A 12657-nucleotide genomic window follows, 5' to 3' on the forward strand; every position below is an offset into this window, starting at 1 on the left:
TTTCATTAGAACATGTTTTTATCCAAAGGGACTTACAACTGAAAGCAAGGTCAGTCCCTCGAGCAATTGGGGGTTAAGGGTCTCGCTCAAGGAACTAATGGCAAAGTCGTTCTACTAACCCTGGGATTCGGAGGGGTGACTCTCTAAGCCCCTGAGCCACACACCACCCCCAAGTGGATGAATGAAGTACACACTACTGTATATACATCTGTCTTAATTAAAACTGAACTTTCCAAAACATTTTTAATCATCTGGGCCAAACTGTGTCCGCTCTCTCAGGGTCTCACTATCGTTTGTGGTCCAGTGCAGATCATTTGATCTTCATGCATTTGCCTGTTTGCCGTGATGTATGCGTGCTGTAATGACCCCGGATACCTCAGCTCAGCATCTCTTTTAATCAGTGCTGTCTGCGGGCTCAGCTTGGCACTTAAGGGCGTGGAGTCTGAAGCTCTCGGAAACACGTCTGCTCTTCTACCCCTGAGAACGGTTCCTGGCTTATATCTCTCCAGTAAAACACTTAAGATCAATAACTAAGAAAAACAAAATGATAACAGTCAGGCTATTTTTGGATGATGACACGTGGACTTGGTGCCCAGGTAGAAGCTGCGTGAAATTTGCCATCTATGTGCTGGGAGTGCTGATCGCCACAGACTCACTGTCCCTCAAATCAGACAGTGGGCAGCAGGCTCTGTTCACATGCATACACTGTTAGGAATTTATACCTTTAATGGTACAATTGCTTGTCACTGGAGCTGTACCCTCAAGAGTCTGCCAATTGTACCCCAGCTGTAGGTAAATGTACCTTTTAAGGCACAGCAATGGACTCTGAGGAACATTTTTGTACCACTGAGGTACATTAATGCTGTTTGTGCCTTGGGGGACAAATCTGTACCGGGACTGAACGTTCTTATTTCTGACTGTAGGCAAGGCAAAGCGAGGTAAGCTTATTTGTATAATACATTTCATACATGGGGCAGCTTGGTGGTGCAGTTATTCCCCCCCCCCCCCCAGTCCAAAAACATGCTCATATGGTGAAATGGCTTTTGGCCATTATGCTGCTGCAGCTGGAAGCAGCTCCCATAAGAGCTGAGATATGCCCCAAAAACATACAGGCAACTGGGTCAGCCGAAGAGCCATCATGCCAGCATGCTGGCGGTGGTTGGTGCTTTGGGGAATTCAGCTTTTTTTTTCACGCTCTGATTTGCCTGAGCTTACTGATATTCCACTTTTAAATCTCTTATTACGTCTCTCATCACGGTTACACCCATAACAGCATCATTAGTACAGTGTAATATGAAAGTTTGCTAGACATAGTTTTGTGTTATTATACTATTACAGAAACTAAGTGGATACATTTAAGGTGTCACAGAGCCCGTAGACATCGCTGTAGAGGAACATCTCAGAGGAAACTGCAGCAGATACCTGATCTTCCTTCTGTTACTTCAGGACATGAGCAGTAAGGGTTAAAAGATACGCGATAAAAAATCACTGTATACCGCTGCTGTATTATCGCACCACTGATTGTATACTGGTGCACTGTGACTTCAAACCTTTAGTGCTGTGGGTTTGATTCCCATTGTTGGGATTGTGTTTAGTTAGGAATTTGTGTCTGTGCAGGTCACTTCCAGGTTCCCCCTAAGTCCAAAGACATGGGATTAGGTGTATTGGTGCTTCTACGGAGCCCTTAGAGGGTGTGATGCTCTCTATGTCTCCCCCGGCCAGCTTGAACCCTCCCTTGTGCATCTTGCTTCCTAGAATCGACTCCAGGCTAACCAAAACTGCACTGGATATGGGTTATGGAAATGCAGTGATAATCAGTGCATTTTATAAAAGAGTCCATAAGATGAGTCAAATATTCTTTTGCTTTAAACTGATGTTGAGAAAATGTACGACTCATTAAACATATCACACAGGAAGGTCATTAAGAGTAGGTAAAACACCAATGACCTGACTAGGGTGTGCGTGTGCCAGAATATTCCACTTTCACTGAGCAACATTAAAAAGATCATATTTTTGGTATCATTTAAAGGTTAATCCCATCCATGGCAATAAGGCTTACCTCTGGCACGTGACTCATGTTGCCAGGGGACTGAACAGTGTGGTGCACGATATACCCAGATGCTGTTTATATTCGCAGTCCCTAGCTTGTCCCTTAAAGCACAGCTGCAGAAGCCTGGCGCTGAAGACCCAGTTCAAGCGGTTCATCCCAAAACAGTGTTTTTCCAACACCGGGAGGATATTTGGATGTTTGCGTCAGATCTTTTCCGTTATTCCATAACAAAAGACTGGCATGAATATTTCAGGCGGAAAGGAGTCGGCCTCGCTCTGGGCTATGCGAGGCGGATCGGACCATCCTCTGGTTAATAGATTGTGTATGACGGGCAGAACTCCTGACCATAGCTAGATTATCTGTTTGTACTCCCAGACAGGGTGGCTCAGTGTGATCTCTGGAAGAAAGAAAAAATCACCAGGCAAGGTTGGGGGCAGACATGCAGGCAGACGGTCAAGTAACTGTGGATAAGAAATAGATTAGAGCTTGTTTTGCTGAAAGACTCGGAGATCGTTCGCGTATCGCCGGCTGACGGTGCGACTCCTTGGCATTAAGCTGGAAATGGCACAAACCCAAATGGTTCCACTGTGCTTGCAGACACCTCGACATTTTTGTGGCGGTGAATCCGCGTCAGGACTGTTTTGTTAATTATTTTTTTTTAAGATTTTGCCGAACCCTGAGCAGATAACAGGCATGAATGATCGTTGGCAAAAGTCGATGAAATTCCATTTCAATAGTTTCTTATAGTGTTCGAGAGGAACGATCGGAATTTGATAAAAAAAAAAGTTTTAAGCCAAAAACTCACATCCTTCATACCAGTTTTGTCTTAAAAACTCACGAACATAGAAAAACAGAATAGAAGCGGTAGGCGCCTTTTTTTGTCTTTATCGGAGATATTTATCAGTTTGAAGGTACTTTCAATCAACTGGACCCATGCAGTTCGGTGCTGTGGTGGGCAAATAACAATAATATTCAGGACCCCGATGTCTGTGAAACGCCCTGTTAACTCGTCGGTTTGATAAAACAGATAGACCTGCGTCCCTGGGTGACAAATATATAACGTACGTAGTATTTGTTGGGTAGCCCGCAGAAATTAAATGAACCTCTTACGTGGAAGTTCAAAATAAAGTGATAATGATGGTTAGGGGAGACATTTTCTGAAGGTTGTCGCCCATAAACTGGCAGCCATGGCAATGTCGGATCGCAGCCGGTTGCAATCATGTTGCAAAGAGGGGGACAAAAATTCTATATACCGGCAAATACTTTGTTCTCGAATTTTTGGTCACACCTTTGCTGACCACTAGGTGGCAGCAATAACAAAAAATGGGGGCGTAAAGGCTTTTCAGTCATTTGCATTTTCTCGCTTCGTAGCTAGACGCCGGACTGCCTTTTAACCGGAAAGGTGACGTTTTGATGAAATATTTTGCACTCGTCTTTTACGTCCAGGAATGTATCATCAACGTTGTTTTCCTTCGACATTAGAGAAATCGCTTTCAATAGCGTGGCCATGCGGATTCTGAAATGTCCAAATATAGCAGCTTTAGTCGACAGGAACGCGAAAGGAATTATTGATTTAATAAATCACGCTGTACTGAGCAAAATGCATTATTTGGATATACGTGTATCGTGACGTAGGACATGATCCGTGTTGATGATATTGGCTTTCTATGTGCATGGAGCAAACTGAATCTTTTACCATTTCTCTGAAGTGACTGTTGTTAAAACAACAACGCTCACTGGTGAGCATTAACCGTACAAAGCAAAAGGCACGAGCTGGAAGACCGCTCGAGGCCTTTATACGCTGAAACAGCCCCCCCCCCCCTTTATTGTTTTCCTAAGACACATTTCCAACATGGAGGATTTTATTCATTTATACCCACAATCTAAGGACGGCCCTTAACCCCCCCAGCCAGTATTTTCTTTGCGGCCCTCCTTGGCAGATGGTCCTGCACCCCCCACCCCACCCCCCTCAAACTGCCTTGGGGGGCTGCAGATGGTCACAATGCCTCAAAGGAGCAGGGAGTGTTTGGGAGACCCCTTTCACTGCGGTCAGCCTGTCCCCCAGGGAGAGTGACCATCTCATTCATTTTGTCTCTGTAGAAGGTCTTGGGGTTGGATAAGAGCAAGGCCAGCAGAATACCGCAGCAGGCCTCAAATCTACCTTGTTTATTTGCAGGCGTGCTGTTAGCATAGATGGCACAGCTACACCAATGCACAGGCTCATGTTCCAGTCGTACAGCGTGACATCATGCCGTTTATCACGGAACAGCGCCGCACACAGATGTGCACACCAAGCAAACGTTGTTGCTCAGCGCCGCCCCTCTCTCAGCAGGGACAGCGAATGGGGTGCGAGAGGCGGGGATGGGGGGCGGAGATACTGAAAGGGACACTTCCATGATCAGGAAGCACATTCACTGGAAGTGACCCAAATGCTTACATAACCAGCTCAGAATTTAAAAGTGATGCTCTTTGCCCTGCAAAACAAACAATTCTGCACACATTTTATTTCCTTTAATAACCTCAGCTGGCCCCAGAACAGCAATTCTTCTCCCATAGGCGTTCAAACCCTAAAGATCATTGTGCAGGTTGTCTGCCATTGGTTGATTGGGTAGTACCTTTTCAGCCAATCACGGGTAAGGACGAGAGAAGGGAGTTCCTGTTACTCAAGTAGTAGATTGCCTGATTCGCTTGAGGTATCTGGGAAAACCAGAGCTGCAAGACAGTTACACAAGGCTGTCTGCAAACTCAAGTCCCCGTCTCCTGTGCATTGAATTCCCTTCCAGGTGTTTAAGTTGTGTAAGTTAGTATGTGACAATCACATCAAGTGCTTACCAAGCATTATACATGTAACGGATGTATAATAAAGCCACTGTAGGCCCCAGACTGTGTTTGCTCCAAAACCAAACACACTGCAGGAGATGCGTTCATTTATAGCTGCGTTTACTACTGTGATGTTACCATGGTGACAGTGCAGGGTGAACAGACTGTCATCAACAGGCATGATTGTGAAAGCAGACACTGAGCTGTTGGGGGAAGGGGGGGACTGGAGAGTTCTTGTAAATCATCAGTGCTCATGTCTGAAATTCACAGATATATACTGTAGAATACATTATGCCGCCTTAGTTGAACACAAAGGTATTCAGTAGCGCAGTGCTTCCCAATCCGGTCTTCTCTGACCCAAAGACAGGGACCTGGGAGGGAGCAAAAACATGGACCGGCTGGGAATCCCCAAGGACCAGTTTGGGAAATGCTGCACCTATGTACAAGGCGGCTGCAGGTTCACAAGTGTACAGCAGGGGGCAGAATGGTCGGCTAGCAGCCCTGCAGACATGACCCCGAAACCACACACACACACGCCTGCACTGATCAGACACCCTCTGCCAAAATAAGACAGAAGATAGAAGACCAGTTACTGTAAAGTGAAAATTCATCTTTATTGGTACCATACATGAATTATCAATGGCAGAATCTAGGGAAAAAAAAAACCACAAAAAAATAAAAATAAAAAAATAATGAAACTGCCCTAAAGACGAGGTGCTGTAGGGGGCAGTGTGTGGGTACGTGTCACCATTCAGCGTCCTCCTCAGGTGCAGATGCTACAACTGGCGAGTCGTACCTGGGCATTCACTGGGGCTTCTCTCCTGGGTATTCATAATGCAGTGCGGATAGGTAAGAATTGTACAAACAGAGCACGAAACCTTCCAGTGTTGGCATTTCAGGATTTATATAAAAATACTCAAAAGCTTGCTTTTATCAGTTCTCAAACAAAATAGATCTTAGACCTTTTGTACCTCATCTTGCTTTAGCTCGCATTAACCGAAAGGCTGACTACTGTGCTTGTCAAGATGCATCTCTAACATCCCAGGTCTTAAAAGGGATTTCGGCATGTTATGGTATTAACTCTACAGTGAGACGAGTGTGTGTGTGAACGAGGATAATGGACTGGAAAAAACATGTACATGACAATGTTTCTGGACTGGCAAAGAACAATCTTACATTTGAATGGTGATTGTACCCCTAATTTAATTTAATACAAGTTCAAAAAGAAGTATTTGGTTGGGGATTTTTTTTTCCTTTTTAATATTAGATAAGGATGGCTTACGGGAGAGCTCTAGAGAAGAATACATTTAATTACAGTTATACAGAACTTTGCTACTACCTTAAATATACAAGCACAAATACACAGAAATCATAAAAATTCTTAAAAAGAAAAGCCCACACATAATTACTTTCCTTAAAAAAAATACAAATCAATACATTTCAGGGTGAGAATTAAAAGTATCCTGCAAGTCCTGTAGCTCCTTGGTCTGTAGCTTTTAACGTCGGGGGGGGGGGGGGGGGGGGTGGGGGGGGGGGGGGAGATCCAAAAAAGAAAAGTTCTTGGGAAAGATAAGAGTATAAAACTTGATTACATCCTTAAAAATTCTGTGTTAAATGCTTTAAATGGGAGGAACTAACTTTTTTAACTATTACAAATACAAGCTGAGGTACTGGACTTCTGGAACCATGCAAATATATGGGGCAGGGGACGCTTCATTTTAAGATGGTGGTCAAAGTCTTTTTTTGTTTTTTTTGTTTTTTTTAAGTGGATCAGAAAAAGAAAGCCACGGAGGCCACTCCTCCCCGTAACTGGACTCCAAGAGGGTGGGGTGGGAGGTGGTTTACCCAAGAGATTCTGACAGCCAGTTCTGATCAAGCCTGAACACCCCCACACCACAGCCCCCGGTGGAATGACCCGACGCCCACTGCTACTGGACCTTCGACTCCTGCTGCCAGATCGTTCCACCTCTTCACCGCTGTCAACAGCAGTGCCTTTCACTCTTATTCAAGGCGCTCAAACAAAAACACACCTACACTCCTATAACATCGGAGCGGCACCAGCAAGAGTCTGCACTGTGCTCAGTGCCGGAAAGTCAAGGCACCACCGTGAGTCACGTGACGTCTAACACGGCCCACAGCGATGGCAGTGACGCTCAGGAGACACGAATCCATACGCAGCGTTACCGTCTCTAAGTTTTAGACCTTTCCCGACAATGAACAATTTGCAAAATACAAAAACGATGTTTTGAGAAACCAAATGGCGATCGGATGCTTTATAGAGTGAACGTGGAGGTTTCTTCTCGAAGAGAAACTACGGTGACTTCGAGGAGGCAGCGTTGCCATGGTGACAAGGGGGCACATTTATGATCCGTCCAGGTCACACAAAGCAGGTAATCAGAACCCTCCCCAACTTTCTTCCTGCTCAGATGGGCATGTGCTGAGGAGGACGCAAATGTCGGCCTGACGGGGGCGCCACACTGGCTTTTAAAAGCTTGTGGGCACAGACCAATGTCATAGAAAAACCATCCTATCGTTTTAAAAGAATTAACGGCAACTTCTTCAGTTTTTTTTAAAGGGGGTGGGACATAAGTAAAACTAAAAATGAACCAGACTTGATCCTTCAGTCCTCTTGCCTCCTCCCCCCCGACCCTCATAAAGGCTGTGGCCAAGCCCCATTTCATGAGCGCTGTTCTGCAGGTAGACCAGTGATCCCACCCTCCCTTCACCATCCCCACCCCCACCCTCCACCTCCGACCCCCCCCCGCATTCCACCCCGCCCCAGTTCACTGAGAAGCCTGAGACGTGGGGTTGTCGTTCTTGCTCTCCTGGCTAGAGGGCGCCTTGTTGTTCCAGGGGCTGTTGGAGCCCAGCGCTGGGGAGTTGTTGAAACTGTCCTCGTCGTCGATGCCGTTGGCGGCGTCGAACTGCGTGTTCTCCAGCCGGGTGATCAGCCGCTCGTCCTCGTCGCCAAACTCCCCCCCCATCAAGGTGGGCTCTCCCACCACCATCACGTCCTGGGTGGGGCGCAAGAGGAGCAAACATTATCCCCGAAATGAAGGGGAAAGGGAGGTGAATCCTTATGGGCCAATGGATACACTTCAGTGTGTCAATGAGAGCACTTGTAAATCTGAGAAATGTCATTTGTTACACCCTGACTGCTTCAACACATCCATTATTAATACCTTTTTCAAACAGCCTTTCTTTAAAGTATTATTTTTTGCCCTCCACCTTTATTGATCATCACAGAGCTACCCGGTGTTCAGTAAACACGGGTACACAGCAGCCTGGCTGCTGAACGCGCTCCCCATACGGAGCCGGCAGTTCTCGTCAGGCTGCACTTTTCCGGGCTCTGGATGTAGGTCGGCCCAGCAGGACCGGCGCACACGTAGCGCGTGACACAAATCAACGGACGGTTAATCCTGAAAAGGCCCCAAAAGATGGAGGACAGTGCATCAGGGGGGCCGCTGGCCTGTGTTTTCTAGGTGAGGGAGACATATTGTTTTTCTATTTGATTAAAATCCACGAGAAAACACATATAGCCCACTCTCTCGAACTCAGGAAATGCTTTCTGCTGAGAAATGTTGCAATTTAGCGCTACTCATTCTGGATGAAGAATAAAGCCCATCTAACATCACATATTTAAACCACATTATATGGTTTCAATTGGTCCCGCCCCTCTCCCACACAAGCCCCGCCCCTCTCCCACACAAGCCCTGCCCATCTCCCACACAAGCCCCGCCCCCAATAGGAACAGGAGACCAGATGCTTACAGGTACCTGGCTGGAGAGCGCAAAGCTGCCAGCGGGGCTCTTCTTCTTGCTGTTGCTGTTGCTGTTGCTGCCACCCCCCGTGCTCATGGTGCTTCCGCCCGACATCTTCCTTTTCCGCCGCTTATTAGGCGGCTGCCTTGCTGGCTCCGCTATGGGGGAGGGGGAGGCCGTGAGGGACGAACAAGTCAGTATCCATGTTGTGTTATGGATTACCAACTAAACAGGCCATGGTTCCTTGAGCTACTTTTCTAGGTTGTTGTTCTGGTTCGGGGTAAGTGGGTTTGATACCGGTGCTCACCTGGGGGGGCCACCATCCGCTGCCACTTCTGGAAGAGGCAGGTCTTCAGGCAGTCCCGGGGGCTGAGGCTGTAGGTCTTGTGCCTGGACATAAGCTCCTGCATGGGCTCCAGGATCACACACAGCTAGGGGCCAGGGGTACAACTTGGTTAATCCTCAACCCATCATTTTTCTCGCATAACCAGAGATTTCAAGCAGTACAAGGAGACTAAAGCTCTGTAAGTGTGGAAAAAATATCTCGCCGTTTGTTCGAAAATGTCTCAATCTGTTGACCTGCTTTTAAATCTTAGACAGGGTGACTGACAGAACTCTACAAATGTGTCATTAAACATCGAATCTGCCTGCAATACTGGTCATTCAAGTTATTTTTAGAGGAGCAGTCCACTTTGAAGCCTGCGCTGAAGGAAGAGGGCCAGCGAGGAAGGCTCACTCGGAGGTAGTTCAGTGTGGAGTTGGAGAGGCCACACCTCGTCATGTTCTTTGACAGCTGGTCCAGCATCTGTGGATCTTGGGCCTATCGATGGGGTGGCGAAAACAAAGCAGTGATCTCATTCACATTAGCCCTGGTAAGGCATGCGGGTGAACGAGAACATGGCTCCCAAGGCAAGGAAACTTGACTTACACACACTCTTCCAGTTAAGAAATAGACACGCAAAACCGAAACGTATGACGAACCCCCACTCACATGCATGGCCAGAATGCTGCGCGGGATGAGCTCACGGTGCTGGCGGATGCTGAAATGCCACGTCTTGATCCTCATCATGTCGTCGAACATGAACTCCAGATACAGTCGTCCCTCCACGCACACCTGAGGGGACAGCGCCGAGTCACATGACGGCACGGAGTCTTCTAACGGCCAGGACCCCGTCGGCTTAAACAAGCTCGGCGACACCACAGCCTCGAACGCCACTTTGTCTGAAAATGGGCCCGAATTCTTTGGTGACAGAGGCTAAGGGCTGATCGGCTCCAGGTGCTCGGGAGCGCAGGGCGTGCCAGATTTCACGCAATGTTCACCGGCATGACGGAACTTGAACAATAGATGACACAATGTGTTGTTCTGAAGGATGTTCTTTCAGGGAGTGGGAATCGCATGAATTCGCTGCAGGGCATAGAGCAAACTCCTGCCGCAGAAACGGTAACCAGATCGCAACTAAAACTATTTAAAAACAGTGGAAAAAATTTAATTCAAAAGAGAAATCTGTTCTCTGGGGGCAAAGTGTGACTCAGCGGGTTAGCATGTTGTGCCTGTGATCAGAAGGTCACCAGTTCAAGTCCCGTGGCCGATACAGCGATTTCACCACTCCCTGACCCTTGACCCTTAACCCCCAATTGACCCAAGGATTGTCTGACCCTGCTTTCTCAATTGTAAGTCACCTCGTATAACGGCGTCTGCTAAATAAATAAAATGTAATATTTTAAAATAGTGACAGGGAGCCCTGATCCTAGAGCGCCGGTATCCTGCAGGTTTCCCATCTTACCTGGTCTCTGATGAACCACACCTGATCTCAGGCAGATAGAAACTCATCAGGAAGGACAAAAAATCTGCTGGAAACCAGCACTCCAGGATCAGGGCTGCCGACACCGGTTTTAAAATAAACCCGAAATGACTGAACTGCGGCCAAGTCTCCCACCCCTTGTCCAATCCGGCCCATCTGTACCACCAGCACCACAGTATCTGACGCTGGCATAGTGGCAACGGTACCTGCGTGAACATGGGCTTGCCGTTCTGCGTGACCATGGTGCATTGGTCACAGTCCAGGGACACAAAGTTGTTGTGGAAGGACTCTTTGGGGTGCTTCAGGACGTAATAGAGCTCGGTGGCACCGCCTTCGAAGATGCTGCGGAAGTACCGCGGAATCAGGGTCCGGCCGATCGCTGTGTGGGGGCAACGGACAAACGAGTAGCCAGTCATACAAACGAAACGAAACAATCATCTAGTCGACGGAAAGGAGCTGAAAGTATATAGTGTCGACTTACTGTATCTCTTAGGGCCATCCTCCAAACAAAAGGTGATGGTCAACATGGCATCATCCTCAAAGAACTCAGTGGTAAAGGCATCCCACCATAGGTTATCACACTCCTGAGAGGGGAAGGGGGGGCAGAGGTGAGCCTAGGTGTAATTCCTGGGGGGGCCTCCAGAAGACAGGATGACCAAAATACCACTTGTGTTTCTCATTGCAAAATCCATCAACTGTTTCTCATTGAGAAGCTCACTCAGAATTGGGGTCAGTACTACCATAAGCATAAATGATCATGGGGGGCGGATACTCGCCTCTGTCCAGTTCTGTAGCCGTTTGTTGAGCTCGAATATCCTGTAGTCGGTCTGGTTCCCGTACGGCGTGTGTCTCCTGCCAAGAGCAGAGCGGGGCGCTTAGGAGTCTTAGTCTAGCAAGGTTAGCTTCAGTAGGTAACACAGCCTGGCCGACTGGCTAATCAAAGCAGCGGGTAACACAGCCTGGCAGACTGGCTAATCAAAGCAGCGGGTAACACAGCCTGGCCGACTGGCTAACCAAAGCAGCGGGTAACACTGCATAAAAAACTGGCTAACCAAACCAGCGGGTAACACTGCATAAAAAACTGGCTAACCAAACCAGCGGGTAACATGGCCTGGCCGACTGGCTAACCAAAGCAGCGGGTAACACAGCCTGGCCGACTGGCTAACCAAAGCAGCGGGTAACACAGCCTGGCCGACTGGCTAACCAAAGCAGCGGGTAACACAGCCTGGCCAACTGGCTAACCAAAGAAGCAGGTAACACTGCATAAACAACTGGCTAACAACCAGTGGGTAACATGGCCTGGCCGACTGGCTAACCAAAGCAGAGGGTAACACTGCATAAAAGGCTGGCTAACCAAAGCAGCGGGTAACACTGCATAAACGACTGGCTAACCAAAGCAGCGGGTAACACTGCATAAACGACTGGCTAACCAAAGCAGCGGGTAACACTGCATAAACGACTGGCTAACCAAAGCAGCGGGTAACACTGCATAAACGACTGGCTAACCAAAGCAGCGGGTAACACTGCATAAACGACTGGCTAACCAAAGCAGCGGGTAACACTGCATAAACGACTGGCTAACCAAAGCAGCGGGTAGTGAGGTGAGTGATAGAGGAGGTGGCTATAGCAGGTTTGAAACAAGGACTCTGAGGATATTCATGATAGCTACTGACGTTCAGAATGAGATAAAAAATTAAACTGAAACCATTTTAAGTCTTATCACACCATTAAATTTTCCCTGCTGTTTTAGGAACAGAACTTTGCAGACCAGCTCTAAGAGAGACCAGGCATAGCCCCCGGGAGACACGCAAGCGGATTTGGTCTTGCAGTTTCCCTGTCTTACATTTTATGAGGCACTGAATATATCACCTTACAGTAATATTCTAATAAAATTGGAAAAAAAAACACAAAAAAAAAAAGTCGCAGGCCAGTCTTACCCTATTCCAGGCTCCAGGTACGTAGGAGGATACATTGGTGTTGGACTGCAAGAAGAAAAGCTGAGAGTTAGCACCACTGGAGGGGCTAAGCGCTTGGACCTTCCCCTGGGTGAATCTCACAAGCGCGGGTCACGCCTACGACGTCCCAATGAGCTCCGGTGCAGTGGCTTCGGCCTGCCATCGCGCATCCCCGGGCCAGCTTCCCAGTGCCTTATCGCTCGGGTACAGCGAGGAAGGCTACTTCACAGCACTTCCAGGTCCCGCCAACGGCTCAATCAATCATCCTT

At 47.8% G+C, this 12657-nt stretch overlaps 1 protein-coding gene across 5 annotated transcripts in view; it reads right to left on the reverse strand.

Annotated features, from left to right (window-relative positions):
• Positions 1-5465: 5465 nt before the first annotated feature.
• Positions 5466-12657, reverse strand: part of LOC111848394 (LIM domain-binding protein 1) — a 29446-nt gene continuing 22254 nt past the window's right edge. For 4 of the 5 annotated variants that reach the window (XM_072703647.1, XM_072703648.1, XM_023820345.2 and 1 more), the window contains 9 exons: positions 12371-12415; positions 11210-11285; positions 10915-11017; positions 10640-10812; positions 9623-9745; positions 9368-9451; positions 8939-9062; positions 8641-8789; positions 5466-7884 (listed from right to left, as the gene is read on the reverse strand). In XM_072703647.1, coding sequence (XP_072559748.1) covers positions 7654-7884; positions 8641-8789; positions 8939-9062; positions 9368-9451; positions 9623-9745; positions 10640-10812; positions 10915-11017; positions 11210-11285; positions 12371-12415 — 1108 coding nt within the window. In that variant the 3' untranslated portion in view covers positions 5466-7653. The remainder of the gene's footprint in view (positions 7885-8640; positions 8790-8938; positions 9063-9367; positions 9452-9622; positions 9746-10639; positions 10813-10914; positions 11018-11209; positions 11286-12370; positions 12416-12657) is intronic. The other variant, XM_023820346.2, reaches the window with a different exon arrangement.

This window comes from Paramormyrops kingsleyae, chromosome 20, assembly GCF_048594095.1.
Source record: "Paramormyrops kingsleyae isolate MSU_618 chromosome 20, PKINGS_0.4, whole genome shotgun sequence".
Classification (NCBI taxonomy): Eukaryota; Metazoa; Chordata; class Actinopteri; order Osteoglossiformes; family Mormyridae; genus Paramormyrops; species Paramormyrops kingsleyae.